At 37.8% G+C, this 17,445-nt stretch overlaps 1 protein-coding gene across 3 annotated transcripts; it reads left to right on the top strand.

Moving 5' to 3' along the window:
- The first annotated feature begins 76 nt into the window (after window positions 1–76).
- map7d2b (MAP7 domain containing 2b) lies at window positions 77–17,422 on the top strand. Of its 3 annotated transcripts, XM_052114437.1 has the most exons (17): window positions 77–335; window positions 1,455–1,523; window positions 2,697–2,860; window positions 7,353–7,455; window positions 8,891–8,983; window positions 11,157–11,252; window positions 11,375–11,505; window positions 11,754–11,875; window positions 11,989–12,197; window positions 12,962–13,094; window positions 13,191–13,371; window positions 13,719–13,823; window positions 13,973–14,023; window positions 14,138–14,216; window positions 15,515–15,641; window positions 15,765–16,025; window positions 16,165–17,422. In XM_052114437.1, the coding sequence occupies exons 1-16, from the start codon at window positions 308–310 to the stop codon at window positions 16,015–16,017; spliced, it is 1,944 nt and encodes a 647-aa protein (XP_051970397.1). In that variant the 5' UTR covers window positions 77–307; the 3' UTR covers window positions 16,018–16,025; window positions 16,165–17,422. The 3 variants fall into 3 exon arrangements, with proteins under 3 accessions (XP_051970397.1, XP_051970398.1, XP_051970399.1); XM_052114438.1 differs by lacking the exon at window positions 8,891–8,983; XM_052114439.1 differs by lacking the exons at window positions 77–335; window positions 1,455–1,523; window positions 2,697–2,860; window positions 8,891–8,983 and having other exon boundaries at window positions 7,075–7,455.
- Window positions 17,423–17,445: the final 23 nt, after the last annotated feature.

Here is a 17,445-nt window from a genome sequence, read left to right as displayed (position 1 = left end):
GACGTAATGCTTTGCTCGTGGGTGCATTGCTTGCGCGCGCGCGTGCCTCGCGCGTAGCGATTGGTCGAGCGTGTTGTAATTTATTAGAACCTTGCGCTCTTGTGGTTGTTCTGCCTTCACAATTGGTATCTGACTGGAAGAATACATTCAAGAGGTTCGGATTAATCAAATCTTCACCGTTTTGTTTCTCCGTCACGTTTTGAATGTTATACACAGGTTGTGTTTGATAATTAAGGGAGCAGTTTGTTTTGGAGTCGGAATGTCATCTGTACAGTGATTTGTGGAATAAATCCCATAGAGACTGAAAATGGCTACGGTCGTGGAAAACCCGGCAGGTATGTTTTGGAATATTTTCTTATGGTAAATCCAGAATATCACCCAAAAATCACTGGAAAATGGGAAAAGGCGAGCATCTTGATTCGCTGGCATGGAAATGGTGCTGCTGAGGTAAGAGGATGGGTAACATAAGATTGACCTGTGCAGGTGAAGTATTCCCCCAAGTCAATATATTTGAAAGAGAAATTGTAGTCTTGCTACATTATTTCATGACATTCTTAAATAGCTGCTTATCTTAATACCAAGCAATCTCAGCATTGACAACCAGATGTAGGCTACTGATGCCAGCCGTTAACATATGTCAACTCTTTGGACTGTGCAGCAAAATGAACTGTTCATTTAAAAAATACATAGTGGCTTTTAAAATCTTCCTATTGACATATTGAAATCATCTTCATTGTAAAATAAATACTCTTCATTATGATGCATTAACGATGATACATACGTAATGATGCAGAATGTATAATAATATACATTATCAAATGTTATTGTTTATTCAAATATGATGCATTTTTCTGATCTAATGATGCATTTCTGTATACGTTTACATAAGAATGGTTTTTTTAGCTTTGAATTAATATAGCCTTTGTTTGATTTGAGTCTTTCATTTTCAAGCATGCTTCTTACCACCTATATTTGCATGCCACATGATTCCAAAAACCTTTATAATGATTTTGCCAAACTGTCTATACATATTGTGTTTTCTTTAAAAGATTAATCAAAGGCATGTTAAATGTGCTTTAATGTAGCTTTAAAGAGCCCTGACAGTCTGTGGCACAGGTTCTACTGTGAATCATGGAAAATCTCTTCTCCGTTTGTGTTCCTCACAAGCATTTTGACTTTGCATATATTTGCATACATTACACCAGTAAAACCAAAGATTTCATCCCAGCCTGTGTTTGTAGTGCTTTTGACAGGGCTATAGACCTGATATTCAGAATAGTGGTTGATCAATATGGGTTTTTCAATGACCGGTTCCTACATTTTTACATTTGGTCCCACCCAGTCTTGAATATTTGGGTCATTCTTGGCTTGTGATATGATTGCACAGACTCTTCAAGGTGTGTTCCCTGCTTATTGAAGTGCTTTTAACATATAATTCCCTTTCTCATGCAAAGATGGCAGTTCAAAAAAAGACAGAATTCGACTAGCTAAAGAAAAGAGAGAGGAGAGAGACAGGAGCCAAGGTAAGCTTCAATTTTGCATTTGTTAAAGGGACAGTTTACCCAAAAATGACAATTCTCTCATCATTTAATCTCCCTCATGCAATCCCAGATGTATATGACAATCTTTCTTCTAGAGAACACAAATTAAGATTTGTAGAATAATGTCCCAGCTCTGTAGGTCCATACAATGCAAGTGAATGTGTGCAAAAAGGTTGACACTCCATAAAGCACATAAAGGCATCATAAAAGTAACCCATACTACTCCAGTGTATTAATCCATATATTCAGAAGTGATATGATAGGTGTGGGTGAGAAACAGATAAATATTCAAGTCCTTTTTTCTCCCTGCCCAGTAGGTGGTGATATGCATGAAGAATGTGAATCACCATAAACACAAGATTGAGATTGACTGATCAGGGAGGAGAATTTATAGTAAAAAGGAATTAAATATTGATCTGTTTCTCACCCACACCTATCAAATCACTTCTGAAGACATTGATTTAACCACTGGAGTCTTATGGACTAGATAAATGCTGATTTATGTGATCTTTGGAGCTTCAAAATGTTTACACCCATTCACTTGAATTGTATGGACCTACAGAGTTGAAATATTCTTCTAAAAATCTTAATTTGAGTTCAGCAGATGAAAGAAAGTCATACACATCTGGAATTGCATAAGAGTGAGTAAATGATGAGAGAATTTTCTTTTTTGTGTGAACAATTCTTTTAAACATGCACCCAGGATTCGTTTCTTCATTAAAAAACGTGTACCCCTACAGAAATTAATAGTTCTTTTGAAAACAATGTTTAATATCATGCACACTCTCATGAGATGAAGAATCCAGTTATATCAGTGGCCTAATTAAAGCTGTTTCTTTAACATGGAGCTTGGCTGACTCATGGGGGCCACAATCTTGAGATCACATGAAAACTACTCAGTTTAGCTTGCAAACCTCCCTGTAATGGGACACTTTCACAAAAGAAATAAATCATGGCTGACTGCAAAGTGTGCATTTGTAAACTGGCATCTTTATCTGAAAACTTGTGCTTTTGCGTGATGCTGCAAGATTTCTAATAATACTCCTAAGAGCTTAGCACAAACAAATCAGTATTGTCAGCAGGTAGGGAGAGGCTTGGCCTTTTCTGTATCAGGGCAATCTATAGTCATCCATATCCACCCCCCACTCTCTCTAGCTGTGCGGGAACAAGCTCTTTGGGAGAAAGAACAGCGTGCACAGCAACAGTATGAACGCTCGGTGGAAGAACGAGGGAGGCGTTTGGACGAGCAACGGCAGAAGGAGATACTCCGTCGTTCAGCTGTGGAGGAGAAACGGAGGCAACGCATTGAGGAGGAAAAGGTCAGGGGTCACAGCCAATCTTTACTTTCTTTGGGGTATCCAGTGATAGTTTTTTTTTTCTTTTTTGTTTTAAGGAATAGTTCACCCTAAAAATGAAAATCCTCTAATTATTCACTTATCCTGATACCATCCCAGAAGTGTATGATTGTCTTTCTTCAACAGAACACAAATAAAGATAGAAGATAGAGCTCTGTCAGTTCCTTATAATGAAAGTAAACAGGTGCAAGCATTTTGACAAGTCACATTTGGGCAGCATAAAAGTAATCCATGCGACTCCAATCGATCATTGAATATCTTCTGAAGCAAGATCAGTTTGTGCAAAAAACAAATAGATTATTGAAACATTATTAACTTTTAAAAAGTGCTTCCTGCAGCAGTTGATGTATTAAGTAGCTTTCGTATGACGTAAGTGCAACGGCGAGTTCAGAATTCGGAAGCAATGCTTTTTTATAACAGAAGAACGAACGTCATGCGAAAGTTAGTTCATTTCAAACAGCATTAGAGCCCTGAATGGAAGCGCTGATTTTAAGTTAAAAACATTTTAATTATCGACTTGTTTCTTACATAAACATGATTTACTTCAAAAGACATTCATTGATCGACTGGAGTCATGTGGATTACTTATATGCTGCCCAAAATTGACTTTTGGACCGTCAAAGTGCTGGCACCCGTTTATTTGCATTATAAGGACCTGACAGAGCTCTATCTTCTTCTAAAAATCTTAATTAATCTGGGGTGACATTAGGGTGTGATAATGTGATAATGAGAGAACATTCATTTTTGGGTGTACTATTTGCTTTAAGTTTAAAACTTATAAAGGAATATTCCGGGTTCAATACAAAATAAAACCAATCAACAGCATTTGTGGCATAATGTTGATTACCACAAAAATGTATTTAGACTCATCCCTCCTTTTCAAAAAAAAAAAAGCAAAAATTGAGGTTGCATTGAAGCACTTACAATGGAAGTGAATGGGGCCAATTTTTGGATAGTTTAAAGGCAGAAATGTGGAGCTTATCATTTTATAAAAGCATTTAAATGAATTCTTCTGTCAAAACTTGTGTATAATTTAAGCTGAAAAGTTGTTTATATCGTCATTGTTAGTCGTTTTAAAGTTGTAAAATTGGCTAAAACTAAAGGTTAGAAAGGGATTTTATCACACAAAAATCATGTTAACGCGCATATTGTTTACTCCTGTGGCTATAATTTTGAAGCAGTGAGTATTTTAATGTTTACGGATTGGCCCCATTCACCTCCATTGTAATTGCCTCACTATAACCCAGATTTTTGCTTTTTTTTTTTTAAAAGAAAAGGAGCGGCAAATGAAAATAAATTTTGTGGTAATCAATATTATGCCACAAATTCTATCGATTGAGCTTAAATTGTATTGAACCTGGAATATTCCTTTAATGCAGCCTTTCTAAAATATTGCAGATTGTTAACACAGAAATGTAATACCAGTTAGCATTAATGTAGTAAAGGCAAGGACTGCTGTAATAGCATATAAGGATAGATTTGAAAAAGAAGCTTTTGCCATAGTAAGCATTACATTGGGATGTCCTTAAGGATGAAATTGACCTTCAGCCTCCACATCCTAGTCAAAAAAAGTGTCCTCCGCAATCCAGTGCAAACTCCATTCTAGTCTGGAACACCCACTTTTTCCACTATTTCTGGTGGATAAAATGAAGTCATCTGCAATTTTTTGTTGTTGTTTTTGTTTTACTTTAAGCCCTTACCATTTTCCTTCTTTAAGTGTGTTTACCTTGTGACAATTACTTTATTACATGGAGGAAAAATATGCAAATCCAGTGCTAAGATGAGGCAAAGATGGTAAAGGCCAAGTTAATAAGGAGAAAAAGTATATTGAGTTTGGTGAGTAGATATTGTATGATCAGTGCTTATATTTCCCATTTGTTTTTATCAAGATACATTTGAACAAGATCAGTCTTAAGTCTTGGACAAAATGTAGCTTGTTAATTGTTGGAAGTTATTCCACTATTGAGGGTTTGGCATATTGTTATTTATAACAGCTAGTACACTAGATATGTGATTAGGTTTAGATAATAGGGACCAAACCATTGGCTGCATAGTAGGCTTAAAAAAGGCCATCAAAAAGGCCTAAGCAAAGGCATATGTTTGGATTGTGCAGAGACTGAAAACAAGGAGTGCAATCGCTATTTACTGTATATTGGCTCAAGATGTCCTAATAGTGTAGCTGAAATCATACTAGGGGACACCATACATGTTAACATATTTGCTTGGCCATTTTCACACATTTTCTTCACTCATCTGTAATTTAGCCTCCCAAAGTACCCAGCTTTTGTGACATTGAGCTTTGCCTTAGCAGGGGAGAGAAATCTGGCTACCCCCATTCCAGTGCTGTAATCACAGTCTCTCTGGGATGCTCAAATTACCTCACTGTTCCCGATATGCATTCTTAACTTGGTAAATGCAGTGTGTCATAGTAAGTGTGTATTGAGAAGCCAACCGGAAACTCATATGCAAAATACTGTATCACGTCAATACAATGCTTACTAGAAGAGATAATCTGCAGTTAGCTGTTGGATCATTGTGTGTGGGGTGTGGTACTGCTGTTCTTGATTCAGACTGTATTGTAGTGCTCTGTCTTATGGTTTGCCTTACCTCAGATGACCTCAGGTGTTCTTGGCCAGCACTTTTTTTAATTTAACTCTGCCTCCTCTGCATCTGCAGAGGTATCAAATCTGTATCTGTAGCCTGCCCTCCTTTTATGCACCAGCAGACAATGTGCAGTGTGAGCCACCTAGTTTTATGATGGATTATACGCTCATAGCTATGAAAGCATTCATCATTTTAGTCTTTATCATTAGATGTATCCAATAGAAAAATAATTTGATATTTTGATTGAGGATGTGTGATAGGATCCAAGAGGGGTCTTGTAACATCCTGAAGGGGTTTATTTTGTTATAGTGACCGGCTAATGTGTATATTATCGTGCTTTATTACACGGCTACTTACCAAATAATTCTCATGTCGAAATAATTTTATCATGTGAGAAAAAAAGACAGCGGAGTGAAACAAGACATGAAACTAGCACAGCTATGTTGGAAATAATTTCCTGGGACAATGGCCAATTATACAGTTAAGTGATCATTGTACACAAATATTAGAGTGGCACGATTGGCCAATCAGAATCAAGTATTGCAGAGAGCTGTGTGGTTGTGCATAAAAGTCCAGAATTGTACTTTAAATAAAAAATCTCATAATTGAGGAGAACTGATTTTTAATGATAACATATAAACCTTTAAAGACAGACTACCATAAGCTCCAAAGTTGTTAATCAATGTTATATGCTTCTGTTAAAGCTGTCTGCGTTATTTCATCTTCATTTTTATAAAAAAATTTAATTGCAAAATTTGTGGTGAACAACAACACTACCCATGATCCTACAGAGAAAGATCCACCAATCAGTGAATTGCCACAAACAAATACTTCATATATTTATAATCAACAACTTTAAATACATTTTAATTCGATTGTGCTTATGAAAATTTTAGTACAGTCTTGTACCTTTATCATTTGTCTGATTTTCATATACTTTTTTGCTTCAAATAAAAATGTGTAATGTTGTGATTCACCTCTGTGCTCTGCGGTTAATGGTTTAGAACTCTTTAATGAATGATGAATTGTATGAAATCCCAATGGAAAAAATTGAATAGTGGAAAAAAATTATTCTGGAATCAAGATGGCTGAAAAAGTGGATGGGGACTGTTGTGCTCTATAATGAATGCAATTTCACTGTTCTGCTTTTATTGCTTGGAGTTTTGGTTATATTTTGTGATTTTAACTCTCTTGAGTTTGTGCATTCTGACAAGCTGCACTGCATAATTTCCACGTGTAAATATCAATGCTCTGGGAATTTAAGGGTTAAGTAAATTTTTTCAGAATCAATCAAGATGAAAAAAATCAGAGTAAGAAACAGAGCTATAATGGCTAGAGGAGGAGTTAAACTGGAAAAAAGGAGAGAATGGGGAGAGCTGGATAGAGAGAGTGAGTATATAAAAGACATTTAAAAAATGCAGAGCGGCTTCCTGATATCAGTGATGCAACCTGTGTCATTATAATACTCTGTGTGTGCTCACCCATTGTGTCATCCACTGAGGGGGGAGGGTGTGGGTGGAGTTAAGTGTGGCTGCTCTCTCTTCTGTCTGGCAATACGCTCTTTAGACACACAGTCACCTGGGAGAGAGAGATAGAGAGAGAGAGAGGAAGAGTCACTGAGTGCAAGGGAGGGTGAAGGCGAGAGAGTCAGACACAGAAGGCAAGGCCCTCGTCATTTTGTTTTGCATGCATTCGGGGAGGAAGGAAGAAAGACAGAGAGAGTGAGAGGCAGAGACGGATAAGAGAGGTGGTCGCCATGGAGCAGCTAGCCTCATCCCCATCTGAATGGCGCCGTAGCGACAGCTCTGTCAGAGAGTCTCTTTTTTTTCCTGTTTTGGAACGCAATGAACAGGAGCGGTTGGAGGCCTTGATGCGACGCTCCTTGGAACGCAACCTCCAGGTGGACCAGAGGCCTAAACGCTGGACTTGGGGTGGACCTCCCGGAGTCTGTGAGGGTGAGTGTGACTGGGAGGGCGTGGAGGCTCCCTTGTGTAAACTCAGAGCCGTGGGAAGATGAGAGAAGGGAATTAGATGAAGAGATAGAAAAACAGGGTGTGGAAACTGCACTGCAGCCTTTTTGTTTTAAAGGTATAGTTTAGACAAAAAAATTCAATTTTGTAAATGGTTTTCATTTCTCTGCTGAACACAAAAGGAGATTTCAGGTGGGGTAGCCACCATCACTGCTCACTTTCATTGTGTTTATGTTTCATGCAAAGAAAGTGAATGGTGAATAACAGGCTAACATTATGCCTAGCATGCAGATAAATGATTAGAACATTTTCATTTTGGGGTGAACTATACCTTTAAAAAGAACTGGGATATTGACAAATACAGCAGTGGTGGGGCAGGGATGATACAGGATGTAAATCAGCTGTTTTGTGACAGCTCTTACAGGCTGTATTAGATGCAACTGTTTTATGAGGTAGCTGCATTGTCACGGAGGCGTCATTCTGTTGCTGATATCTGGCTGGCTGGAGTGAGCATCTCAATGAGTCGCTCCAGCTGCAGGGAGGCTGAGTCTCAAGGTTAGAATTGACAACCACTGATAAGTATCAGATACCTAGAGGCACCATAAATCCTCTGTGCAATAGCTCTGCTAACTCTACCAGCCAATTTGGGCTGTTTTTGCTGGAGAACAAACATTATAAACTGTGCTGTCACTGTGCTTAAACAGGGCAAATTAATACTGCGTAGCTGAGGGCCTTGGGTTCTGTCTCTGCCAGATTATTTCTCAAATACAATCCCATTTATCTGAAGATTTTAATTATACAATTCTATAACTCTGATCTGGGGTTTAGATAAACAGACTGTGTTTGAGCAGAAAAACATTGTTGCTAAGAGACGGATGCAAAAGCACCACCCAGAGTCTGTGGTGCATTCATAACTACATCAATTATTTACATTGTCCAAGAGCAGAGAGGTAGCCCTAAGACATTTATCAGAGCAGATTGATGATATTGTATCTTAGGAAAACATGTATATAATGTCTGTTTTGCTTATTGGGTTTGAGCGTAATATTGAGTTTATGGTCGCCCTTGGAGAACATTAGGCTATTTGATATACTGATATGATCAGAATCATTGGCTGCATGCTGTGCTCTGGGTTATTCCATCTTGTAGTGGTTCATATTACCATCCTGCTTTATAAAGCACAATTCTACTCTTTTTTTTTATTTATTTATTTTTTTTTATATATTCCTGCTGGAAATAACGCAGCTCCCCATCAGCAGAAATCTGCTGACAAAGTATATCAGTATTTCACAGGGACACTATGTTCTGAAGTGACCTCTCATATTTTGTAGCATATTTAGTACAATATACTGTGATCTTGTGAAATACGCTGAGCTCATGCACCTCATCCTTTCTCTGCTTTGCATCGCCTGCTGCACAGGTGATCCTAAGATTGCCCCGCCCTCTCCTCCTGCTTCTGCATCCTTAGCCAATGACCCTGCTGCTCACCTTACTGCCAGAAAATCCAGGAACGGTACTGACTTCCTACTGCTTTATGTGGCACCCCCTTCTTGTATGTGCATGAGATTGTACATTGTCATTGTGCATTGGATTTGAGATATATTGTACATTTGTTCTTTCTAATATGTTAAAAAATATCTACCCCTTTGTTTTTCTTTTCCTTGATAAGCCAAGACAAACATCATTACTATTGCTTTTGTTCATACTTAGGGTTAGGGATTTTTCTAAATCCTGGCTGCCCATAAAACACATGAAAGTAATCCATATATTTACAGTGATGGAGGGATTTGAGCCATATCTAGGGACGAGAACATCAGAGAGACTTGGGGTAGACTCTTTGACTTGGGGCAGTAAGCAACCACCTAGAACACCCTAGTAACCACATACTGTAGAAATGACACACTCAGGACACTTTAGCAACCCTATTTCAATCACAACTATGGGTTTAGAATTTATGCTGCCTTCACGTGCTGTTGGAATTATCATTTCCTTCTAGGAAACTCAAAGATAATTTTAATAACGAAGTTTCCGAGTTGGGAGAAGACATAAACATTCAACATGGCAGAGAAGAGCATGGTTTCTCTAGTGAATTATAGGTTTTATTAATTTTTCTAAATGCACCTACCGTGTTATCGCTAACAATTTAATTGCGTAGCGTATTGTGCTGTTTTTACATATAGAAAATAGCATGTATTTGACCAAAATTCCATTATCATGATTAACATGTTCCATTTATTCCATTAAAGGATTATTCCAGGTTCAATATAAGTCAAGCCCAATCGACAGCATTTTTGCCATAATATTGATTAGCACAAAAATGTATAAATGAATGTGGGCCAAATGAGGGCCAAATTTTGAACGTTAAAAAACTCACTTGTACAAAATATTGCAACAAGACATAAACAATATGCATGTAAACAGGATTTTAGAGTGATAAAATCACTTACTAACCTTTTCTCTATTAAGTTATAGCCAATTTTACAGCTTCATTGCCATGACGATGTAATGTTAACAAACCCTAAAATGATGGTAAAAATTTGAACAACATTACAGCTCCAATAATACATGAGTTTTAACAGAAGAATTAAAGTAAGTGCTTTGATTGAGCTTAACTTGTATTAAACCTGGAATATACATGGCCAATATTATGGTTTAAAAATGAGATTGTGCAAAATGTACAAGAATCAACCTGGCACTCTCCATGTTTCCTATTCTCTCTGTAAACAAAGTGCTTGAATGTGACACTCCAAATTACGACCTCAGGACTGGGAAGTAGAATAATTTCAATAGCACTTTAAAGCAGAATTTGAACCCATGCTAGGTCATACAGTCTCAATGCATCAGCTAGGGAGTCTATTCATTTTCTCACTAGTCATATTCTCCCCTGCCTACTAAGGAGTCTGGATGCGAAGGGGAGGATCTGTAATCAGAATCTGCCTGGATCTGCATTACACGTCCCGAAAGAATGCATTGGGGTCTCATCTATTATCTGAATTGAGATGCAGGCCCACATCCCACCTTGGCAAACTCTCCTGCAAGTCCCACAAGCAGTATTATCAGACACACAAACACACACACACCTACTTACATACACACAAACAGCACAAACTCTCATCTATGTAGACAGATCTGCTACATATGAACTAAGTGCCTGCTGCTTCATAAACAAAATCAGAGCCCTCCATAAATTCTTTGATTATTGAAAATATGAATACCCATGTGAGTATTAATTATATCAGAAAAACAAGCCTCTGGAATGTTTCCTAAAAATTAAAGGGCTATTCGACCCAAAGAAATTTAATTCTGTTATCATTTAATCACTCATGTTCTTTCAAACCCCTATCTGTGGAACACAAAAGGAGATGCTAAACAGAATGTAAGCCTGAGTCACCATTCATTTTCATTGCATCTTTTTTCTTTTTAGTGAAAGTGAATGGTGACTGAGGCATTCGGTCTCTAACATTCTGCCTAATATCTCCTTTTGTGTTCCATGGAAAAAAGAATGTCATACAGGTTTTGAACAACATGAAGATGAATAAATGATGAGAGAATTTTCATTTTTGGATTAACTGTCCTTTTATCTGCACATCTGTGAGTGAATCAGTATCATTACGATCTTGTCTGATGGTTGTTTTTGCCTTTGTTTTCTTTCTCCCTGCATCCTCTCATTATACATTTTACTGCAGTCCAAAATTTTATGGTTCCACCCGAGTCCCCAGACTCTTCCCTTAGCAGACATCTGTCCTCCTCTGCCGCTACATTGCCCAACATGACGGAGAGAGGCAAGTGTGTTTGTATTAAGCTTCATTATTTAATTGAGTTCCATTTTTTGCCCCACCCTTTTTATTCCTTTGTTTTCTTTTGACCTCCGGAACCTCAGTGTCTTGTCTTTGTTCCCGAATAGCCTCCTCCAGCCCTCATAGGTCTCCTTACAGAGCTCCTCCCAGTAAAGCCGATCGGAAGAAGGTTAGTGCATCATTCTGTGGACCACTGGACGACTCCAGAGGAGCAGCCACAACCCCAAAGACACCTCAGGTCTGATGACCTGATAGATGTGATCAACATATTTGTCAATATTAATTTAGTCACATACTGTAGCTCAGACGTTTATATTTAGTGCATAGTATTGGAGGGACACACCCATCCGAGGAGCTGGTCTCCTAGCAACTACACTGCTCTGATCTGTGCATGTCCAGTTCCAGTGATGGATTTATAGCTCATAGGAATGAAACAGTTACATACTGTATCATGACAATGATTCTAGTCTCTGCTTTTGGAATTAGACTGAGAAATCAGACAAGAGCATCGCCCAAACCTTACTTGACCCGTCAATGAAAAAACTTGAGTCACCAACAACACCCACCCGAAGTTCATCTACCCACAAAAACCCCAGCACTCCCAAAAGGTAATATTCTCAAACTAATGACGATTGCTAGGTTTCTGTTCATACATCCTTTGAGAAAGTGAAGCTCTTTTTAGGTTGATACTACTGACTGATACTTGATACTTGTTATTCAGATCAAGGTCCTGTAAGAGCCCTGTAAGGTCCCCAGCCTCCCCAGGGCAATACGCCCCATCGCCATTGAGGCACAGGGCCACCACGCCCAGCACAGAGAGCAAGAGGTGGGGAGGGGAGGAAAGTAAAGGCTACAGCACTCTGGAGAGAAAGACATCCAGAACAGAGAGAATCCCCAAATCCACAAGCAAGGAATTTGGACACAATTTAGGTAGTATCTTATAATAGTTCTTTTTCATTAAACCTGCTTTGTTTGATTTATTTATGTTAAAGGGATAAAAAAATGAAATTCTCTTAACATTTACTCACCCTCATGCCATCCCAGACGTGTATGACTTTCTTTCTTCAGCAGAACACAAATGAAGATTTTTAAAAGAATATCTCAGCACTGTAGGTCCATACAATGCAATTTAATGGTGATCAGGCATTTGTAGCTCCAAAAAGCACATAAAGGAAAAATAAAAGTAATCCAAATTACTCCAGTGTTGAAATCTTTATCTTCAGAAGCAATATAATAGGTGTGGATGAGAAACAGATCAATATTTAAGTCCTGATTACTCTAAATCTTTAGATGTGAAAATTAAATAATAATTAAATACATTATTGAATAATAAATATTATTTTAAATGTAATACATATTAATTTAATTTATATAATTTAAAATCAATTTGAAAGAAATTCTTAATTTTAACACTGTGACTTTGTGGTTGTTTACACTTTTTGTTTAAGTGGCACAATCAATGGTTTGGGGTGGGACTACCTGTTTGTATGACCAATGTCAGACAAATGTTTGGGAAGCCTGTTTCTGAAAGAGTTATTATTTTTGCAATTGCATTTGGTGCCACAAATGTCACAGAAATGACACATTACAAATTTAAATATGATAAATAAGTATTATAATCTGTGCCTAATAAGATTCCAATAATGTGGCAAGGACTAAGTGGCTACTTTATTCACTCCATCTGTGTGTATTAGAGTCTCCAGTGACTCCCACCGGGAAAGCGGGTACCACTGATGCTGAGGAGGCCTCCAGGCTGCTGGCAGAAAGACGACGCCTGGCTAGAGTACAGAAAGAGCAGGAGGAAAAGCAACGCCTACAGGAGGAGAGGTACACATGTGTGTCTCTAGGATCTATATGTCACATTGATGCGTTTGCTTGTATATATCATCACATATTATTTATCATCTTGTCCATGACTCTTAGGCTCAGGGCTGAGGAGCTCCAGAGACAGCAAGAGGAAGAAAGACATCGGCAGGAGCAGGCAGCTCGGCAAGCAGTGGAAAAAAGACAGAAACAAGAGGTGGAACGCTGCCAGAGAGAGCAGGAGGACAGTCAACATAAGGAGCAACGTTGGAAAGAGCTCCAAGATGAGCTGGATAAACAGGTCAGAGGTTTATTATTTTTGAATCTGATTTTATCTAAAGAAGGACCCTCAGAAACCCATAGATTCAGTAGGGTCCAAAAGTCTGAAATCACTTGTGAAAATGCTTCTATTTTGCATTCTTTAATATTTTAATACAAAGATCTTTTCATTTACACAAGTAAATGATTACATCAAAACAAGACACACATAAATAAAACTGACTCATCAAAACACATTTGGCACACTCAATTACCTCATCCACCTACCCGAACATGTGCGGCACCAATCTGTCCTTCTTTAGCTGTGAATAATTGTACAGATACGTGTGTGATATGAATGGATATGTGGTGTGTGGTGCTATCTGGCAGAGAGAGGAAGCACTGCAGAGGGTTCATAGGGAAGCCGAACGGAAGAGACAGGAGATAGAGCTTCTGAAAATTCAGGAGGAGCAAGAAAGACTGCAAAGGAAGAAGGTTGTACTCTTTGTTTACAATTAGAAGCATGCAATAAATAGCTAATTCAATGGATGCTATTTAAATTACTATGTAATGTAAAGTGCATTATACACTTTTACACTGAATTTTTAACTGAATATTGTTGTTTGCATCTGTGATTTTGGCAGCGTATTGAGGAGATAATGAAAAGAACAAGAAAGCCGGATGGAGAATCAAAGGTAAAATCGAAACAGTCTGTTTCATTCAAACCTGCATAAAGAGCGGCTACATTATCAAATGACAATGATTTACCAACTGTATCTAATAATTTTGCATGTCATGTGTTTGGGTAGAAAGAGGAAGCACAGATGGAAGCCCCATCCTCAATATCCGTTTCCCAGTCCGTCTCACCGTCTCCCTTGGAAACTGGAGGTATTGACTCTTATCACAATGCAGTTCTACAGTGGACATATCTTAAATGTACCAACACTTAACATTTTAATTTCACTGTGTAAAAGCATCAGACTGTGTAATTCACACAAACACATTCATTGATCTGTTTCTTGTTGTTGAATGGCTGAGTGACTCAGCATGAGGAAAAATCTGTATTATGTACTAATGAACGAGCGCCATCATATGGCATAATTATGAACTGTAATCAGTGTATCTTCAACAGCAAATTAGAATTTTGATAATCTTGTAAAATTGCTTTAAAATTATTCTTGAATATTTAAAAGTGCACTCAGCAATTTTTGGTTCATGCCATCTTGGTCTAGATTAAGTGACACCTAGTGGCGTGGATGCAGCTCCATTCAAAATCAAGAGTTTTCAGTTACAGATGCATTGTGGTAATTCACGATACACAATCAGCCTTGAATAATTTCATACAAGAGTGAAAGTGTCAAATAACAAGACAGTTTCTTAGATTAAGTGAGTAGGATTCAGCTGGTCATGTGATTCTAAAATGGCAGCCACCATGTGGGTGCCCCTGCACCATGTATAATAAAACAGCTTTTATTAGGTTTACTGATATTACTAGAGTACTCATTTCATGCGAGTGCTCATGATTTTATACACATGATTTAAAATAACAATTCATTTCTTTAGGAGTAAAACTTTTTTATGGGGAAAAATTACTGAGTGCACCTTTAAGACTTTAGTTCTTTTGATATTGACTTTACTGTTTTTATGTTTTGGGTCCCAGATACACCAATGAGGTATGTGTAAAAATAACAAAAAATGAATCTCTTAGTTTTCCTTTAAATTATTTTAACAATTCCCATTGCCTTGAATCAAAACACAATAGGCAGATATTATTGACCCTTCATCGTTCTGTTATACCACAAATTAGGCATGCCCTATTCAAAGGTATCTACTCTAGGAACATTTATATGTTTGGGGTCAGTTTGACAACAGCAAAAACACATTGTAGAAAAATAATAAACCATCAGGAGTGTATTCCACCCTTCAGAGAGTCTTAGCTTTTTTATGTTTTATATCAGGTGTCTCTGAGACCCCCAAAGAGTAAATTAACTATTTTGATGGAGGATGGTTGAAGCATGTGTAATACGTTTTTTGTAATAATTTCTCCTAAGATTGAGAAATGTCATAAAGTATCAACATTCAATGTTAACAATAGTTGCACAGCTATTAAAATGTATTTGGGGTCTCTCACACCCCACATAGAGTTTTTTTGAGCTTGAAATATTTTTTTTTATCTTGCACTACAGTTAGCACACAGAACAACAGTCCACCAAAGGCAACGTCTAATTCTCCAGTCGTATTCCTTGAGCCACTGGAGGCAAAGAATAGTGGGGCAGATGATCTCTCTGATGGAGTCCAGTCCATGGATGTCAGGCTAGTCTCTAACAATGTCATGACATATGTTGAATGCTAAGCTTATAATGGGTAGAACCTAATTAGCATGCTTCCTGCATTGGCTAAATGCCCTAAAATGTACCGAAATACTTTCCCTTGCAGCCCAGTCTCCAGAGATGAGCTGCTCCCTGTTTCAGAATATTCCCCCGTCAGCGAGATCTCACAGAACAGCATGAGTTCTGTTGCTTTGGGTGATATCCTGAGACTGACCAGGCAGGTCTCACATCCCAAAGTATCAACTGCTCCAGCATTTGGTGACTGCAACAAGAACCTGATCCAGGATTGCAGCACCGCTGCTATTGACTCATCAATTTTTCAGAGTCTTAGACCAACCTCAGACAAACTCAACATCTAATTACAGAGGTGATCATGATTATTATTACAGTTTTGGTGTATCCATCCTTCTCAATCCATTTAGTTGTTTGTAGTACCTCCATAAGTGGGTTCAAATCTACTGAAATCTGATCTTGTTTTGTAATTTGTCCTCTCTTTTTTTTTTTAGACACTTTTGAAGCATCAGGCTGGACTGAAATGATGGATTGAAGCTGACAGTCCTTGCCCAATAAAGCTTCTTCATCAGAGCCTCCTCTTCCTCAATACCATCAGAACTGGAGAACAAACACTGAATATTAAACTATGTGTGAATAACCAAGAAGGGACACCCTGACAGTTGATTCTCCACACAAAAAAATAACATTTGCCTGCTCCTTATAGATATAATATTTCACACGATTTCACTGTAGTATCACCAAACAAGTCTTAGTGGTCTTTTTGTTATACACCTGTAGCATTGACGAGTGATACACCGTGACAATTGTAGCAGCTCAATTGTGTAATTTTTTTTATTTTGGGTTGCATAAATGACCAGCAAACAAGGCGTTGTGTGCAGCGTCTGCTCATTGTGCTGTATTCTATGGCCAGAGTTTGCAAACAGTATATTGTGTAAAGCCATGATTCTCCGCATTGTCTGAGCAATCCAAGCTTTGTAGTATGAACGTGGATATTAATACTTATTACAGATGTAAAGTGTGATATTATTCCATTATAACACTGTTATACTGGCATCATTGTATTATTAGTCTGCTGCTGTTCGAAGTTTTGGGGATGTACACAAAAAAGCCTGTACGTCAAATTAAGTTTATTGTGTAAAAAGGGAATGAAACGTGCGCCACTCCCTTGTGTTGACATAGCATTGTGCTTTTAATTCTCCATGGGCTTTTTCTGTATTGTTTTGTTATCTATGAAGTATATAACATCACTGCAAACAGTTCTCTGCAGAAAAGTGCATTAGTAACGCTGTACAGTATAAAGACATGCACATGCTATGATAAATCATAGGCCAATTTGCTTACCTGGTGGGGAAAAAAAAACTTGTGAGATTTGCATGTGAGCTCAGTTATTTGAATTCCCAGTGTTTGAACTGATGTTTGGTGGTCTCAATGGTATGTAGTATGATGCTGTTGTAAAAAAAAATCTTCTGATGCACTGGATTGGTTCAGGAGGACCAACAAGGAACAAATATCTTGAAAGATGTTTGTGTCTGTAACAGTTAAACTATTGAGTGTTCCATTGCTCTATTCTAACTATCATCTATCTATAGCAAATTTTGGGATGTTGATCCCATTTTAGATTATACAGAGGGTGATGGGTTGATACTGGAATTCAGCACTTTATAATGACACATGAGAAGGTGCATGAATCAATGGATCATCTGCTTTGAAGTTGCAGAACCTTGAGATATTGAAATAAAACTGTAATAAAAACTGTATCATATCCTGAGCAT

Source organism: Xyrauchen texanus, chromosome 42, assembly GCF_025860055.1.
Source record: "Xyrauchen texanus isolate HMW12.3.18 chromosome 42, RBS_HiC_50CHRs, whole genome shotgun sequence".
In the NCBI taxonomy this organism is placed as follows: domain Eukaryota; kingdom Metazoa; phylum Chordata; class Actinopteri; order Cypriniformes; family Catostomidae; genus Xyrauchen; species Xyrauchen texanus.
This window is presented reverse-complemented; position numbering and strand designations above follow the sequence as displayed.

Coding starts and splice junctions, on each gene's coding strand:
- map7d2b (XM_052114437.1), top strand. CDS start 308: ATGGCTACGGTCGTGGAAAACCCGGCAG. Junction 13,095..13,190: donor CAACGCCTACAGGAGGAGAG/GTACACATGTGT, acceptor CATGACTCTTAG/GCTCAGGGCTGAGGAGCTCC. Junction 13,824..13,972: donor AAAGACTGCAAAGGAAGAAG/GTTGTACTCTTT, acceptor TGATTTTGGCAG/CGTATTGAGGAGATAATGAA.